The 18,237-nt window shown below is 47.8% G+C and overlaps 1 protein-coding gene across 1 annotated transcript in view; it reads left to right on the top strand.

The window, feature by feature from the left end:
• LOC104493144 (kalirin-like) overlaps positions 1 to 18,237 on the top strand; it is a gene marked incomplete at its 5' end in the record, with an annotated part of 47,550 nt that overhangs the window by 22,219 nt on the left and 7,094 nt on the right. The window contains 6 exons of the mRNA XM_010135773.1: positions 3,091 to 3,214; positions 4,555 to 4,614; positions 13,416 to 13,443; positions 13,912 to 14,083; positions 16,209 to 16,330; positions 17,560 to 17,691. Of these exons, the coding sequence (XP_010134075.1) occupies positions 3,091 to 3,214; positions 4,555 to 4,614; positions 13,416 to 13,443; positions 13,912 to 14,083; positions 16,209 to 16,330; positions 17,560 to 17,691 (638 nt within the window). The remainder of the gene's footprint in view (positions 1 to 3,090; positions 3,215 to 4,554; positions 4,615 to 13,415; positions 13,444 to 13,911; positions 14,084 to 16,208; positions 16,331 to 17,559; positions 17,692 to 18,237) is intronic.

The following is an 18,237-nucleotide window of genomic DNA, read 5'->3' as shown; positions in this document are numbered from 1 at the left end:
GCTGATTTTTATCTACAGTGCCGTTGGAACAAGCTGAGTGGTCAATCCACAGCGTCGGGCAGCCATGGTGGATAGCTCGGGGTTTGCTTATTTTCATTTTGTGGGGTTTGGCTCATACTTTGGAGAGAAATAAAACCATAGACGGTTAAAGATGTGGTTTATGTTTCACCATTTTACACCAACATGGACCTGCTTGGACTGGACTTACGTTGTATTAAGTTACTAATCTATATATTGGTTATAACAGCATCTAGCAAGAAAAAAAAAACCCACAAAAAAAATCCAGGCCCCGAGTTGGACTGAGGTTCACTTCTCAAAGAGGAGAGATTTTGTTGTCTATGGCAATTTCCTTGTACAGCTTGTATCTTTTTTTTTATTTTGGTTTGGTTTGGTTTTGTTTGGGGTTTTTTTTCTGTTTGCAGTAACTTTTGTAATATATTTTTTCGGTTCGCAAGACCCCCATCCAAGTACATTCCTGTATAAAGTATTTTGCACTATTTAAAAAAAAAAAGAAAAAGAAACCAACTCATATTGATGAAGTCAGATTGTGCAATATAATGGATAGTCACAATGTTCATCATTGTACCTGTAATGTAATTTTAAATGTACTATTTTAAATATGTAAAATAAATTTTCACCACGAGCATGTTTTAATGAGGTAAAATATCTAGTTTGACCTTTTTTTGGTTTTGGTTTGGGTTTGTTTTGTTTTGTTTTGTTTATAACATTTTGTTGCTTATTTAACAAATGTGTGGATATATATTTTTCTTTTCTGGTTTTTAGAAATTTGTCAGTCTGAAATGACTAATGCAAGAAAGTGGTTTTTTGGTATTAAATACAGAAGGTACAACCCTCTTTTCAGTAATACCTGTTGATTTCTTTTAACCTCTAAAATGACTGGTCAGTAATGCATGATGTCTGCTACAAAGTGTGTTACCTGAGCACCTCGAGGCACAGAACTGAACACGAGGAAAGGTTTTAAGACAGGTTCACTGAAATTAATAGTTGGATCTCGGCTGCAGTTAAGAGCAGCGATGACTTTACCTGTCTGTCAGTAATGAATGCTACTATGAACTGTGTGTTAAGCCAAAGGAACTGCTTAGCACATCTCTTGCATATCTGCCACGGCCGTTCCTGGGTCCCTCTCTAACCACAATACACAACCACGCGCCCCTAGGCTCATCCATAGCACCGGGCTGCTGGTGAAGACTCCGATTTCTTGGCAGCTGTACAGTCTGGTTCTGCATCAGGTTACGTAGTTGGATGGATTTTGGCCAGGAAGGTGTAACAAAGTTGAAAGACATGTGCATTGCATTTCTCTCTTTCTCCCTCCAGTGAGATTTAAAGTCTTAAATCTCATTTTCAGACTCAAACAGCCAAAAGAACCCTGAAATCAAAAAGGTGCTTGAATAATAGAAGTCCCACAGGTAAAAAATGACCTGGAGCTGGTGTTTTCTTCAGCCCTATCTTGTCTGCCCGATCCTACTGACTAACTAGTATAAGTAATAAAACTGTTTCTTCTGTTGAAGAGCATGTGCTTGATCTGGTGGTGTTGGCACCATGTGTTATTCACCGAGAGGTCAGAGTCTACCAGCCACGTCCTTGACTCTTACCATATCTTAGAGGAAAACCTAACAGTCCTGATGTTCTGGATACCTTCCCCTGCTCTGCTCATCTAATTTGGACCTCCTCCAGAAACGCCCAAATATCAGAGAGCACTTACAGTCTGGCCGAGAGGGGCAGGGTGCTCTGGTGCTCCTTGTGCTCCCACGTAAGTGCCCGTGCCAGCTGTTTGCAGTGGAGACGCTAATTCTTGTTGCAAAAACAGTCGATATGACCCAGTTCAGTCTTGTGTCAGTGACAGGCAGAGGCCTGAGCTATTGCACAGCTCCCACCGGGTGCTGAAGCATCACCAAAAAACGCTTTGGCATCAGACCCAGCTTTGGGGGGGGAACGTCGGCCGTGTGGGGCATCCTCTGAGTCCTCCCTTGCTAACGTACTGCATTTTGTTGGCACCGCAGGTGACCGTTGGATTACATGCCACTTGCTCTGTAAAATGTATCAAGGTACTGTAGACGTGACACATGCCAAACATGGGGCAGAAACATGCAAATCAAATTTGCATGACTTAAAAGGTGGGCAGATGCTTTGAAGCTGGATCCCAGCTCATCACACTGCTGTTTCGAGAGCTTTCTGCTTTGGACAACATACCCCTTCCCAAACACCCCCCAACCTCTCCGCTATTTAAACCAAATGAAATCCATATTAAGAACTCCTTTGGTTTTTCTTCATTTTTTATGTCTGCTTTGATGCGCAGTTTCCGGAGTCCACGCAGCACTACTCTTACAAAGGGTGGCGTGGTCTGTTTTTTATTTTTTGGTTTCCAAGGGTAAGGTCCTAGGAGCAGTAATGAGGGGTGAAAGAGTTCTGGAAATTGTGCCTGCTGTGGTGCTAGTCAAAAGCCACGGGCTGACCGATGTCCTCTCTAACGATTGGCAAACTCAAATGGGAAGTTCTTGGTCTTGAGAGGCACGGCAGAGCTTGTTATTCTAGGAAGTGCCTTACCTCCTGGAAAGCTAATGATGTAGCTCCTATTTGTTGAGCTATTCATATTCTGAGCAACATGTAGGGAGCAACACCTTGAATTTCTTAAATTTTTTTTCATTTTCTGAGTAATGTATTAAGACTATTCTCGTGTTTACAGTTGTTTCACCGCTTTTAACCAACAAGACCAAGAAACAAATTGACCTTTTAACAGTAGCAAAAATAAAATTAAGTTCTATTTGTGGCAGTGCAACACATACGAAACAAGATGACTGAGTTCTAGTGGCCTGCTTCCATCACAGGCATTTTTTTTTTTCCACTCCATGCATTTAAACAGCAAGTGTGGCACAACATCTGCTTCACGGAACCGTTTGGGTTGGTGTTTAACTTCAACTCTCATTGCTCAGACTGAGACGGGTTAATGCTGGTGGCTTCCACCTTCTAGGGAATTGCAGTAATCGCAAATGTGGATGCTGGTTCCCCTTCCCAAATCCTTCCTTCCTGCTATGACTTGCCGTTTGATTGCTGCATTTTTTGGTACAACAGGAAGTCATGTTCATGGCATACCCTGCGCATGAGAAAGCGGGCGGAAAAGGAGAGCAGTGGCAAAAATGAAGCCAATGGGCCACGTAAATCCAAGGATATTCTGGGGAACAAAGTCTCTGTTAAAGTGAGTAAGGCCATCTGAAAGCTGTGTGCTGCTCTCCTGCTTCCCATCCTTTTCACCCCCTAGAGCATCCTCTCCTGAGAGAGGGTGGGGGCGGAGAGTTTGGGTTTGTTTTTTTGTTTTGGGGGGCTTTTTTTCCACTTTAGTTATTTTTTTTTCCTTTTTTTGTAGTATCCATTTTAGCAGGATTTTTGCATGCAAGATAAAATGCAGCCTTTGTTTTTCGTTTTCTTTTTCCTGGCATCCCACATGCAAGTAAGTAAGCTTCGTTAAAAGGACAACTATATATATGGTTAAATAACTGTTCTTCACGTTGGGCCAATAGTGACTTACCAACCTCTGACCTAGCCCAGACTGCAGCTCCACCAGAGCAGCTGCAGCGGGGAGAAAGCCACGGGGTGAACCAAGGGCTTTGCTGAAGTTGATGAGTTTTCTTTAGGGCAGTATTTCACCACATCTTAAGATAAGGGTTTCTCAGCCTCGAGGTGCTTCAGATTTATGGCTTAGGGAGATGGTCTCAATGACCCTTTTCTTTCCATGTTATCAGACAGGGCAGAGAAGTTGACTCTGTCTTGCCAGGAGAGGGTCTCCTGTGTGTCTGTCTGTGTGGGCGTGTCTGTCTCTCTCTCTCTCTGAGATCTCCCAGAATGGAAAAGGTTGAGAAGTGTGGGGTTAAGCTCCATCTTCTGCTCTGGGTGCCTGACTACTGTGCTCCAACTCAGAGGATCCATCCCTATAAACCGACCATGAGGCCTGTTCAGGACTAGTCCGGGGCTTTCCCTCCCCACTGAGGCAAGCAAACACTTGTGATTTTGACACAACCAAAGCCCAGCCTTGATTCAGGAAAGCACTTGAGCATGTCCTTTGGATCCACCCCTCTCCAGGAGAGCCCATGATTAAGTGTTTTCCTTTGCAGTGGGTTTCTGTCCTGAAAGCATAGTGAAATAGTCGTGGCATGTGCAAAGGAAAGGAACCCCACCACTGCAACCCAGGCACCCCTCGCACCCACCCTGCAGCCCCACTGTCAGCTGGGGAAGGGCTGGGCCCGAGGGAAGGGGTTACTCCAGCATGGTGGCCACAGTTCTTCCTCCTGTTGCTTCCTTGCTGTTTTTACTCCCTGAATGACTTGCAGAATCACTGCTGCTTCTTCGGCAAAAGCATGTCTTTGCCTTTGCTTCCCTTGTGGTGGTGTTGGTTTGGGGTTGGTTTGTTTTTTTAAGAGCATTTTCTGTACTGTTACACATGTCCATGGTGCTCACAACTGCTGTGTTGCTCTGCCCTGTCTAACCAATCTCTCTTCTAATCTCTTGTTCTTTTTCTTCCTCTTCATGCTGCCAAACAAGGAGACAAACAGCTCAGAGGAATCAGAGTGTGATGACCTTGACCCCAATACTAGCATGGAGGTAGAGACAATCATCCTTGTGGTTTCCCACCCCACCCCACTCCCCCAGAACATGTGCCTGTTTTGAAATGCCTTTGCTGAAAAGGGAGCTGGGGTGTCTGTATCGCTCGTGGACATATGTGCCAATTACGTGTGAGTCACATCAGCGCCAATTCTGGTTTTACCCAGCGGTGAACTGGAGTTTGGGCTGCCTTTGTGGTGGGAGCAGGGGAGGAAGGTGAGGAACAAGCTCCCGCTGAGCTGGAGGCTAATGCTGTCACCCTCAGTCACTGTTTCGCACCTGGGACCTCATTCAGTGAAACAATAATGCCTGTGTGTCACCTGCTGATAAACCGGGCAGCTTTCTGTATTGAAAGCACCCCTTGCCCTGGCAAGACAAGCTGAGCTGCCAGTCAGGCTTGTGTTATAAATTACTGGTGCAAATGCTGTTGCACCACAACTAGTGCTTTAAATTACCTAGATCAGGAAAGACCATTTTTGTTTTTTCTCCTAGCAGAGTGGGAAACTGCATTTCTCTGAAGGAGAATAGTAAAACTGGCTGTGTGAGTGTACTGTATCACAGACAAGGCTGACGCGGATGGGGGACACAAATGACGATACATTGCACTACTCTCTTTCCAGTGTGAAGCCACCACTTCTAGCGGGGTGACTGAGACATGCCTTGTTGAGAGAGCTCGAGGAGCTTAAAATCACGAAGAGTTATCTATCTGGTTTCTCCTCAGTTAATATCCTGCAGGACCGTGTTTTTGCTGTGTGTAGTTACCACCCCATCTGTATGTGTCGTACCAAGGCTGAAAGAGCTTCCTACTGAAACAGGCCAAGACAAGGTTCAGAGAGACACTAAGTGATTTTGTGGAGATGATTTTGTGGCAGGTCATCAGAGAACAGGGTTATCTGTGTCCTAGGAGTCCTCCAGCACGCTGTTAGCCAGGCTGCGGTGTGAACATCCTGCAAATGAAAGCTGATCTTCCTAGGAGGGGAAGAGAAAAGAGGAGGAAGTGCATTGAGATGTGCCACCTCAGCTATTAACCTGAAGGCTTCCTTTTATTTTAATTGTGTTGGCACAAATAAACACTTCTTTGAGAAGGGGATGTGTACTAAAAGGAAGCTTTTGACCCAGCCGACACCCTGGAGATTGAATGGTCCTTAACACTCAAGCTGCATTACTCTCAGGAGTGCGTCTGCATTTTCAAAGAGCATTTTGCCAGTCGTGGGTAACAACTAGAATTGTGTGCATTTGTTACAAGGCAGTGCTCAGGCATTGCACATAATTCTGTGTATGCTTTAGCTCACTGAAAATTGCACTCTGGAGGAAAAGGTGGGTGAGGTACAGGTGTAGTGCACAGGTGAGAATCGCCGTTCTTTTTTGCAGATGATTTATGTGTTTTGACTTTGCTCAATAGGAGGAAAACCAGACATTTAAAAATCGTCAGTGGAAGGTATCCGAGTCCTTATGGTCTCAGCATTTCTGGTTAGTTTTAGCATACTCCACACGAGTTGTCTTGTTTCCTTGAGTTCGATTTTTTACCGTGGTCCAGTCTGCTGTTCTTGCCTGCCTCTCTGAAGTTCAGGACTAAGAGCCTTTCTATTTAAACCCAAAGACATTAACGTGAAGTCTTAGCTTCTGCTATTGGGGGAGTAACTATGGGCCTGGTATGTGACTTCATTTTCACTCAGAAGCCCTGTCCTGCATCTCCCAGGTTACCTAGTGGAGGTGACAGTGTCAGTGTGTTGCACTGCAGACCCCAGGAGCGGTAATATTCGCCATGGCTTGGAAAGCTCAGGTCTGCTTCTGAGCAGAACTCTGGGACTGAGCAGACGTTTACACTGGCAGAGGTTGAGAAAATAAGGGTGCGGTTGTGAGGGTGACTTACTAAGGTCACGCTGTCCTGCAAGGAGCAGTGCGGCCATCACTTTGTGCTGGTTTTGGTACATCTGTAGCCTGAAGTGAGGGTGGTCAGCTCGTTGGTCTGGCTGAGGAATATTGGAGGGGAGGGATTGCTGATACCCAGTATAAACAAAACAAAATCATGCAGAGGGAGCAGAGCAAGGGCAGGCTCGTAAAATGCTCCTGAAGCCCTAGAGGAGGCCATGGGGAAGTCTATGCTGTAACGGTCTGGGGTGTTCACTACTAGAAGCCACAGTTGTTCTCCCCTTCCCTTCATTATGAGTGTTCTGATGCTCCTTTTCAAAAGGATTATGAGAAATTAACCCCATTAAGGCCTTGGCAGCTAAAGCCTTTCCTCATCAGGTCGGAAGAAGGCAAGCCACTTCCGCTGCTAGAGCCCGCTTCAGGGCTCCAGTGGTCTTTTAGGCTTTGTGTCCGAGGCTAAAATAATTGTTAAACAGCTGTGCTACCCCTCAGCCCAGCCTGGGCGGTGGAACTCAGCACCTCACCTGCTTTTCTGTCCCCACTTTGCACAGCGTGTCCCAGCGGAGCCACTGACGAGCTCCCAGAGGAGCTGGAGACAGCGTGACTGGCTGCTGGAGGAGGGGGAAGACCTTGTCCTCATACCTGGCTCAGCTCGTTATGGGTTTTGTAGGCGCTGGGAGGGCTGGTAGGAAAGCTGTGTCCTGGTCATCAACATTCAGAGCTGCACGAGGCCCTTCCCGTGTCACTAAGGCGAAGCCGTCTGTAGCTATTACTACAGTGAGGTAATAACAGTGCAGGTCACCTGGCTGCTCTTACAGGACTGTCACCTCGGACATCCCCCTTCCTCCCATCACACGTGAGAAGGTGCCCTCAGTGCTGGCATAAGAGAGAGTAATCTCTAAACACAAAGTAGACATGTTAATTACTTGGAAATGTTGGTTCAATTTACCTCCAGCCTACTCACTGCGCAAGCTGGTAGTAGTATATGTCAAGTCCCACAGCTACTACGGTGGTCTTTCAGATCTAGCTTTGCTTGCCATTTGTAAAATACCAGGTACCTGTTCAGTAGATTCCGGATTTCTGAAGCACTTTGCCTTTGTTTCAAGGGGAAACACAGGCAGAAGGAAATGTGGAGAACGTGTGTGAGTGAGAGCAGGAAACTGAAATTCAAAGAGCTAAAACATGATTTTGCCCACACAGGGACATGCTGGCTCTGGAGGACTTTCCATTCTAGTAGCTATGACTAGAAATAGTACCTCTTGGTGGCTGTTTTTTTTCTCTTCGTTTACTAATATGTAATAAAAGTGCATAAGAATGGAAATGAAATTTGGGGGGAGGTTCTCCTAATTTTCTGCTTTACACCATTTCGCAAAACAGAAGGTGCAAACTCACACCTGCTAGAGGCACATAAGTGTAGGAGCGGGCACTTAGGGAGCATGTGTAGCCATGTGAGGGACTGGAGTAACGTACATTTAAGAAAGATCGGAGACTCCCTTCCCTAATTGTACAGGGACAGGCAATTCCACTTCTGGGAAGAAGGTGTATGCCCTTGTGAATCAGTAAATACCATCCACGCCCAAGTCTGGGGTCCTGGACAATGACAAAACTAATTGTCCTGCAGTTCAGTGTCGTAACGTGTCACGGGGTTTGGATACCACAGAAGGGGTCATAAGTCAGCTGTGCAGATCCCGTGGGGCTACCTCTCTTGCCTAAGTGAATGTCCTTGCAGCAGTCAGAAGACCTGAGTGACCTGGTCGCAGACAGATTGATCGATCTTTTCCTACAAATTAGAGTTGGCTTAATTCTTCTGTAATTCCTTTCTTGCTTTTTTTCTGAGAATCATTAGTTTTTATTTAGTTATTTGAGCGAGGGAATGAGAAACATGCTGCTGACTCTGCTACCAGCATATGCAAATGCATCAGCATTTTAACTCCATGAACAAGAACTGCCGTGAAATGTTTATAAAATCCTGAGCTGCTTGTCTGGGAGTAAACATGCCCTCTTGCTGTTTAGATAATGCATGGATCTTATTACAGAGGGCTTGGTTTGCAGCCCAGCCTTCTGTTTTTTTGGGAAAAAAAAATATTCTCACTCCTGGTTTTGATGCACTCCCTTAAAATGGGATTGAAATGTGGCATGGGAAAAATCTGGGCATCTGCTGGGCCCTTCTGTGTGTGGTGTTGTCTGGGCTGGGCTCAAGCCTCCTCCAGGGAGGTGGGTTAGGAGAAGCAAGGCGAGAAGCGCTGGCAGGCAGTCAAGCAGCTCTTGCAGAGCAGTTCGGGACCAGCCGTTGGCACTGCAGAATGGTTTTATGCTCCCCACCAGATAAAGCACATGTGCACAAAGGACAGATAAGCTCTTGCTAAGAATCAGGGCGGTCGGAGTCGCTTTGCACATGGACTTTGCTGCTGCTGCGGATGCCTTTCTATCTTTGTAACATGAGCTTAATGAACCAGGGGAAAAGTGGCCCTGTACCGCCAAACCCGGAGCTGCTGGATGAAGCACCAATGATGCTTTTCTAAAGCCAGACTTAAGGTGTGCTTCAGTCCCTCAGATCTAAGTCCCTTCGATCCCCACAGGCCCCCAAAGGCATTCAGGCACTTGTCTCCTGTGCCTTTCTTGGTTTGAGCCCTGGAACGGTGCAGGCTGGAGGAGGGAGAAGCAAGGTTTATTTCTGGCTTCTTTATTGAATAACCCCGACCCATTCTGCCATTTCTTTATCTCACTTTGCCTCCCTCCAGCTCCGTCAATTTTCCTGGCCAGCATTAGACATCCCACATTCATTTCATGAGGCTATTTCATGGTCTGCCTGTGTCACTTCGGCTGAGGTTTCCATTTTCAGTCATCATTGTATGGGAAGTGGAAACTCTCCTGGCTTAGAGGGAGCGTTAAAAGTTTTCACCTACCCTGGACTAGGCTACAGGTACTTCATCCAATGGAAACAATAAATCCATCTCATTTCAACTAAATTTGTCTTCCTAGAAGAAGGAGCAGACTGTGTTTCTTGCCTGAGGAGTGCCTGCACTGCATTGCCAACCACGTTTCATCCCTTAGGATTTGTGTTTGTCTGGTGTGGACTGAAGCTGAAAATGGTGTGAGAAGTTTTTGCATTGGGTAGTTCCATCCGCATGGGTTTGTTTGCACACAGACCAGACTGGCAGCCACAGTGGTGCAGGTGGTAGTTGCTGGGGGTTCTTCAGGAAGCCCCTTATCAGCCAGGGATGCTCAGCTGAGGGCTGGGCTGTGAGATCCTCATTGAAACCACTACAAACCGAGTGGGGTTTCAGGGCTGAGCCTCGTGTTGCTTTTCAGAGAGAAGAAAAGTAAAACTCCACCAAAGCCGCATAACCGGCAGGGTTTTTTTCCCACCCAGTGATCTCAAAGCACTGCAGCACTCCCCTGAAGGAGTAACGCGCAGAAGCCAGGGCTCCTGCATCACCCCTGCAAACACCACCACTGCCCTTCGGCATCCCTAGGGCAAGTAGGGGCTTTAAAAAGAGGCAAGACATGCTGGAGAGGATGGTCTTTCACCCCCTTTTCTCCAAGGGGGAAGTCCCTTGGATTTGGAGCCCACTGCGTTGCCCATGTGAGCATCTCTGGCAGCGTCATCTCTGTGCCGTGGGTGCAGCATGCTGGCCCCAGAGCCTTGGCAGCTGTGGGGAACTGCAAGCCCCTGCCCGTAATCCCCACTTCAGTGCACGGCACCTCATTCGGCTCACCAGCAGCCCACCCCAGCACCCTCACTGGTAGGAGTTTCTGCTCTGCAGAGCAACGCAGCCTGGCTTTCATCTCTCTGTGAAAACCCTGAGAAAGAAGAAGAGAACTGGGAAGAGTTACTTGCATGGATTTTGAGAGGTTTTCCAGCTTTTTGCACACACCATGATGTTCAAGAGGCTCTGGGAGGTGCTTGGGAAGTCTGTCCATAAGGGAAACCAACACCGATGCTGGCTGTGTGGACAAGTGGTACATGAGCTCCCCTCCTCCGAGGGCCGCGGGGCCACACTCTGGAGCCACAGGGATTAAAAACCTATTTGGTAAATGAAGAAATCTTCTCCAAAGGTCTTGCTCTTAATCTAGAAGGACTCTGTGGGGTCTCTCATCCCCTGCCATCTCTCCATAGCCCGGAATCCCGGCCAGACTACAGATGAAGTTTTAGCAAAGGAAATGTAAATTCTACCCATAGAATCTTCCAATATTACCTAGCAGTGGTGTTTTTATTTCTGGTATTCCCATGGTGAGACAAGGGGAAAAAAAAATCGTGGTAAGGCAATTATTATAAATGATTATGCCTTGGAAGTCATTAGAAATGTAGCGTTATTTATTTATAGATACATCCATTACATTCATCATTGTAGCTGCATCTTCTAATGAATCCTTTAAAGTTATGTAATTTATATATAAGTGTTAATATATAAAGTATAATTTATATATTGAAGCGTTAGAGGAGCATTTCTTTCTCCTGAGCTCTAATCCTGCTGGGATGGAAATCAGTGATTAATAAAGGAATTTAGTACATGCTGCAGGGAAGAAAGGGGAGAGCTTCAGAGGACAGATGTGTATTCCAGTCAAGCCAAAAACTACAAAAATGAAGATGGATGTGCAGTGAGCTGAGGCCTGGGGTTACTTGGCTGATAAGTAACTTGGTCTCACTGAGTGAAAAGTGGCAAGTGATGGTTATTCATGGAACGGCTTCTTCTTCCTCTCCTGTGTGGTGTGAGTGATACCACTAAATCACTTACATACATCTCTCCTTTTCCACATGCACGGGTGGCAGAGAAAATGTTCTGCTTCATCCAACACCCTTTTGCACCCCAATTTCTTCCTGCCCATGGGATCCAGGGGGCTGTATGTGGGTCCTGGACCCTGCGGAGCAGCAATCACTGCCTCTGGGCCCTCACCCTCTCGGAGGCTCCTGGGGAGGCTGGCCAGGTGTCTATGTCCTGGCATCGGTGCCCAGGTGCACCCTTCAGATAGGGCTTTGTGCTTCCCAAGTGAAACCGGTGCCAGGATGTGCAGCCAGGAGGAGAAAGACCTGACATGGGACCCAAAGAGCCTGGCTGGCTCTCTCACCTGCTCAGGCTCCTGCCTGCTGTGCCAAGCCACTGCCGTCCCATTGCAGGGGTGGCACGCTCTCCTGCACCCTCCTCACCAGAGGTGCCCCCAATATGGCCTTAAAAAATAAGAAGCACTAATTATAGTAATAATGCTCAAAGAGTCCTCTCCAGGGACGTGGGCAGCGGTCAGCTCCTTCCAAGATGCTAGGAATTAAATGTTTGAAATCAGCGCTCTTGGGAACATGTGAGAGTACAAGCCATCACGCTTTTGCCCACCAGCTACAGACCTTTAGGACCAACCAGCTACGTGGTAGGGACTGAAACTTGCTTTGCTCACAAGCAGAGCCCCTACTTGTTTGTGGGGTGCAGAGTGTAAAGCACTGGCATTGACCAGTTGTTTCAGCCAGCACCAGGAACGTGACATTCTCTGTAGATGTGTCCCAGGGATCAAGTGCTGCCTTATGCTAAGACAAAGGATGCTAGGACTCGGTCTCAGACGGCAAGGAATTTGTTGATGTAAGATGTGTTTCTGTGGGGAAAAAATGAACCTTTGCGAGTGGCAAGCGCCTGTTACGCCTGGTCCTTTGGACTCTCCGGTGATGACAGGGGAAAGCAGTCCCTGAGGTCTCCGTGCTGGTACCAGAGGTTTGACTGGGGCTATGAAGAAGGACCGTGAAACCAAAATAAACCTGAATATGCTCAAGCGCCTCCTGGAATGGCACCTTGAGCCAATCACCTCGGAAAACTATGTATAAAGCCAAAATATAAATATAGCTCTTGGAGATTTTGTTATTTGGAAGGTTACTGCTTCTGCTTCGTAGTCTGGTTTCTGAGCATCTGCAAAAACTCCCATCAGCTTTGGCAGGCGACAAACTAGGTCACTGCTTCATTGGCTTCTTCCAAAATAGCTCTGAAATAGAGGGTAAACAAGATATTTAAGGCGACATAAACCACACTGGCGTTTATGGTGCTTGGTATCAAATCATTAGTTTGAATTGGGCTAACAAGGCCTTACGAGGTTATTAGTTCAGTTAATGAGGCTACAACCTGTGTACTGCTGTACACCACGGGGTGGTCAGGGTCGATGCCGCGCGTAAGAACTTAGTGGCGTTGTCTTTGCTTTTCCCAACTTTGCTTCCAGGGTTACATGAGGTAATTGGCATATACGGGCCATGGAGAGACAGTAGCTTTTTCAAGTCGTTGCTAACTTGATCCATTAACTAGTTAGAGAAAATAAATCTCTGTTATCCAGACCTAGTTTCAGTTCAGAAAGTTTCCAGCAATCCAGTGAAATGACTGAAATTTTACTCATTGTGATAGAGCAAGGGGTTGTTGGAGAAGTGATACTTGCCAGTGGGCAAAAAGGGGGCAGTATTTCTGTTTTAGTGCCTTACTTTTTTTTTTTCTAAAGCTGAGCAGAAGTTAAAAGACGTCTCCCCAAAGCTGGTTAGTGGCCAGAGTGCTGGTGAGATGCCCCGGGCGCATGGTGACTGCAGGTGCTATGTGACGCGGGTCTGGAGCTGGGCACAAGGGAGCACAAACCACCTCTGGGAAGAAGAGTTGATGGCTTGAGCATTTTCACCCAAGCAAAGAGAAAGCATGTCCATCCTCCTTAGCCTCGGTGTGGTGCCTGTCACCTGTGATGCTTTAGTGAAGTTCGAGAAGCCTTGGCATTCGTTTACTTCTCCAGTTGTGCACGGGCTTGTTCTGTTGTCACTAGAGCTTGCTGCGTTTGCTGGTTGTTAGAGGTTGCTTGTAGCCACTGGTCAGTGCTTCTGCGGTCCTGGCCAGGTTCACCACGGTACCTTGTGAAATGATACATCTCCTTGTGACTCTCCAGAAAAATAAATGCTTTTATTTCTTTGTATTTTACAGATAATCAACCCTAATTTCATTCAAGAAGGTGAGTTCAGGACAGCTGTGCACTGACCGGCATGGAGGGGCAAGTTGGCAGCTGTGATTTCCTTCGGTGCCACAGCATGCTCGGCACCCACCAGCGTCTACAGCCCAGGCAGCTCGCGGCTGCTCGGTCCTCAGGGAAAGCGGGCTTCCTGCCCACTGCTCAGCCCATGCAGCCTGGGGCCACAGGCGAGGCTGAACCCCCCAAACCTGCCTTCACAAAGCCTCACCCTCCTGCCAGAGCGCACGGCTGGGGGACAGACAGTCCCTGCCACCTCCTTCTCTGAGCTGTTGATAACTGATTTTTAGTGAAGAGAGAGTTCTGGTAGCGTAATGCCAGGACACCCAGCTGTTTGGGACCCAGATCCCAAACTATTGGTCCTATAACATGTTCTCTAGACTGGTAAGGGGAACATCCTCACCTGCAGATCAAAAGAAGGTATCACATGTGTGTCCCTATGTTTTTTTCCAGTGGCTCCAGAGTTTCTTGTGCCATTAGTGGATGTCACCTGCCTGCTTGGTGACACAGTGATGCTGCAGTGCAAAGTCTGTGGGCGGCCAAAACCAACGATCACCTGGAAAGGACCAGATCAAAACATTCTGGATAATGACAATAGCACGGCCACTCACACGGTGTCATCCTGGTAAGGTCCTGCCTGTGGATCCCAACATAGCTGGTCACAATGGTCGTGTTGCCCTCAAACATGGCACCAGCCAGGCTACAAGACTCATTAGAAATGCAGTTAATCAAGCCTGGCATGGTGTAACAGCACATGCACCATGCACCACTCATCAACTAGAAAGGGTCAGACTCCAGGGATCAGGTAGCTCTGTCGTTTCCTGAGCTGACATGGGGTATATCCACAAAGTGTGTTGCTGGCAGACATGAGCTCGCTCCTGTTGACCTCCTGAGCCAGGTGCAAGCAGAAGCCGAAATGTTTCCAACATATTAGTTTGGCTAATATTGCCTCCACCTTGCTGGGGCTTCTCTGCTTGAGTGTGATGCAAGGGTCACTTTTGGTAGGAACAGGAGCCAAGCAGACCAAGCCGTCACCAGCTCACAATGCCTGTATCATTGGGCGTTGTCATATCTTGCGGGCAGAGGTAGTGACTCCTGCAGTTTTCCTGAGCCGCCCGTTAAACTGCCTACATGTGCTCCTGGGAAGGCTACATCTGGCTGTGCTTGACAGAAGGATGTTTGTCATGATGTTCCCAGCCCAGCTAGAGGGCCGGAGAACCACCTTTACAACAAGCAGCAGATCTGGAGTTGAATGCAGGTCAGGTAACAGCCTACTGCTGGGTGCTTATCTGCAGCTTGTAGAAGTGATTTGGACCAACTGCAGTGGAAAGTGCTGCTAGGAGGCAATCTGTCATGTGAACATTTCAGCACTTCTGGCCTGGGCTGAGATGCATCCAGGGAGTACAAAGTCACTGAAAGTGAAAAATTAATACTAAGAGAGAAAGGATTTTACACGTTCAGTAAAAAGTCATTTCATCCTATCAAGAGCTTCCTTCGGAGACTATTGGTTTGTGTGGCTGCCCCAGAGCTCCCGAAATTGTCTTTCTAGCCATTACTCAGTAGATGACTAGTGCCTTATCTTCAGGCTCTGGCTGGGGCTGGGATGGGGGGATATTTCTGTAGAGGATTCTGTTTTCCATCACGGTCTTTTGTCTGTGCATTGGCTCCCTGTGCACTATCAGCACTTGTCTTGTTGCTCGTATTTGTTTTTCAGTGAAGACATTCCCTGCTGAGGAGAGGCCCAGCAGATCAGTGGCCGTCTTACAAATCTTGCTGGTGGGAGTGTCCAGATTGCGGGGAAATGGGATATTTCGGTCCTGTTTTAAACCAGCCTAGTCAGAGCAGGAAAAGCCATAAGTGTCCAGGCAGTTATACGGTGTCCTTCGGCAGCTTCCGATAGATTACGCATTCAAGAGCTCGTCTGCTTTTGCCATCAAGGGAGTTTATTGTTGGCTCTAAGCTGGGTCTCCAGTACAGCTAAAGCAAGCAAAACCCCTTCATTCAGGCCAACTCCCTTATACTGCGTATTGAAGACTGCAGTGTGCTAACTGAAGTGACTGGGTACAGACCTGCTGTCAATTCAGTAGACTCTCCAGAGCTGTTTATGTGCTCAGATGGGCCCAAAGAGAGAGCATCTTCCACGAACTCCGTGGTGGTGTTCTTTATCCCTAGCTGTTGTGAGATGTCCAGCCTTCTGACTGGGGGCCTGGCAGCCTCATTAGATCAACACGTGCTCCAGGGTCTGAAGCTCCCCAGAAATATCAGGCACCCTGCGTTTTGTGACTGCCTTCTGCATCTGCGGGAAGCCTGATTTGTCCAACGTATCCAGACTTAATCACAGAGTCTCAGCAGCTCAGCACCTTCCGAGATAGGAAAGATGTGCCTGGGGAAATCATTCCAGATATGTGGAGGCTAAACATCCAGCTCTCGACAGGCACAGCAAATGTTCAGCTCCTGGACTTGGCTTGCTGATGGAGGGATCCTTCCCCATCTGCTCCAAGGCCACAGCAGACAAGTAGATTTGCCTGGCAGGCAATTTGGATGATTCTGCTTGAGGGTTTCATTAACGACCTAATCCTGACACAGGGAGGGTTGTACCTGGGTAGTGGATTGCTGGGGGGGACATTCCTCCAAATGAGTTAACGAGATTTGCGTGCTCATGTGTTTGTAATGAGGCAGGACAGGAACTGGTATAAAAAGCACTAGCAAGTGAAACAGCAGATTATGATCAGAGCTTCCTGCATCCACAGTGACTCTGGGGAGCTCACCTTGAAGATCTGCAACCTGATGCCCCAGGACAGCGGCATTTACACCTGCGTGGCCACCAATGAACACGGCACCGCCTCAACTTCTGCGACCATCAAAGTTCAAGGTAGCGCATCTGGCCTTGACACCCCGCATAGACAGGGTCCTGGGGGGTGAGCACACAGGAGCAGCCGCTGCAAAGGCAGCCAGCCATGGAGCTGTGCCAGGTGAATTGAGATGTTAAAATCACACAACCGTTCCTCAGCCAAGACTCCCACTGATGGCTGAAGGCATTGCAGACTCTTTGCGCTTGATTAAGTCGTCTGATCATAAGCATCACATTTGGGAAGTGACAATGTTTTGGCACTGGTTCAGCTCCTGCATCCTGCTCGCTGCGCTGCTTCCCAGGGGTTCGCTGAGGTCGACTGGGGGAAGCTGAGCTCCCTTGGGCTGCCGAGCCCCTTGGGGATGACAGTCCAGCTGCCTGCCGGGAGCTCGGGGCTTCAGAGCCTGCCTGGAGCAGGGGGACCAGGGACACTGATTTTCAGCCTCCCCTTCTCTGTGGGGGACAGAGGAGAGTAAGATTTGGCCTGGGTGAGCTGTTCTGCAGGGATTCAACACAGAGACATGTCTCTGAGCCTGAATTCTCAGTTCTGTAATTAGTGACCCATGTAATTGTAATGAATATGAAATGATGAATTGATGCTCATGACCTCCAGCTCTGGGAAGGGATCAGTTAGCATGAGGGATGAGGGGTTGCTGCATTGAAGGGGATGGCATAGAGACATGTCTAATTGGTGACTTACAGACACAGGAGTGTCACAAGCATTTAGAATTCAGTTTGGTCTCACGAACTGCCCTAGAGGCTGCATTAACTACTCCTGAGCTGAAGGGAGCCCCGAGGAAAAAACAGAATTACTGGTCATTTGTCAATCTGCTGCCAAACATACCAAGAGCCATGAACCAGAAGCACTCTGAGTGGCTTTCTCGTGTCATTTTGTGGACAATTCCCACCTCCAGAATCTCACTTGCTGCTTGATGAAGTCCTCAGTTTGGTGGGCTTTGCGTCAGGTCTTGAGAGGAGAAAAAATTAGCAGCAGAAGATGGCACATGTAGAGGCTCTGCCTTTCCAGAAGCTGAGCTCAGACAGATCCTCTGCACCCAAGGGGCAGTTCTGGCCCGTCTCACAGGGAGCCCTCTGGTTGTGCTGGTGACCAGTGTAAACCAGAGTGCCCCCTCTGCAAGGTGCAGCTGCCTTGGACTGACCCCATGTACCAGATACTCCTGATCTCCAGAATGAAGCACTAGTGCTTGTGGATGGGATGCTGGACTTGGTGCTTGTTTTCTCTTCCCAAGGTGTCCCAGCTGCCCCAAATCGCCCCATTGCTCAGGAGAGAAGCTGCACCTCTGTGATCCTACGCTGGCTGCCCCCTTCCAGCACGGGCAATTGCACCATTTCGGGCTATACTGTGGAGTACAGAGAAGAAGGTAAGTGGTTTGAGCTGTGCTCGCTGCCTGGGAGAATGAGAACAATGTCTCCTTCGTGGCACAAGAGGTCCCAAAAGCATTCTTGCCACCACTGGCGTGCCACTAGCTGTTGCTCGTGGATCCCAAAGTCTAAGGCCAAAAGAAGCCCTTCTATCATCCCTTCTATCGACTTCGCTTGTATTACAGACCTTTCTGTTTTCTCCATCGCTTACGGCAAGTAAAGTGTGCTAAACTAAAACACATCCATCACCAAGGCATCCTTTCATCCTTTGCGTTCTGCCACCATGGTATCCAGCCTTTCTGGTGGATATTTCTTGGGAATGCAAAAACAAAGCAGCCTCATTATTTTTTTTGATCTGGATAGAGTTGCAGATCCCCACATACTTCTCAATCTCAGCTCTGAAAACCTTTTGTTCTTAAATCCAACCATCCTTTTCCCCTGAAGAATTAAATAGACATTAAAGGCATTGTTTTCCCAACGTGCACATGCATGTGCTCCTGAAAAGGGTGTTTGAAATAAGTCACATCGCTTTTTGTATTCCTGCT

This window comes from Buceros rhinoceros, unplaced genomic scaffold (assembly GCF_000710305.1).
Source record: "Buceros rhinoceros silvestris isolate BGI_N320 unplaced genomic scaffold, ASM71030v1 scaffold2665, whole genome shotgun sequence".
Taxonomy (NCBI): domain Eukaryota; kingdom Metazoa; phylum Chordata; class Aves; order Bucerotiformes; family Bucerotidae; genus Buceros; species Buceros rhinoceros.
The sequence above is the reverse complement of the archived record's forward strand: the minus strand, read 5'-3'. Positions and strand labels throughout refer to the sequence as shown.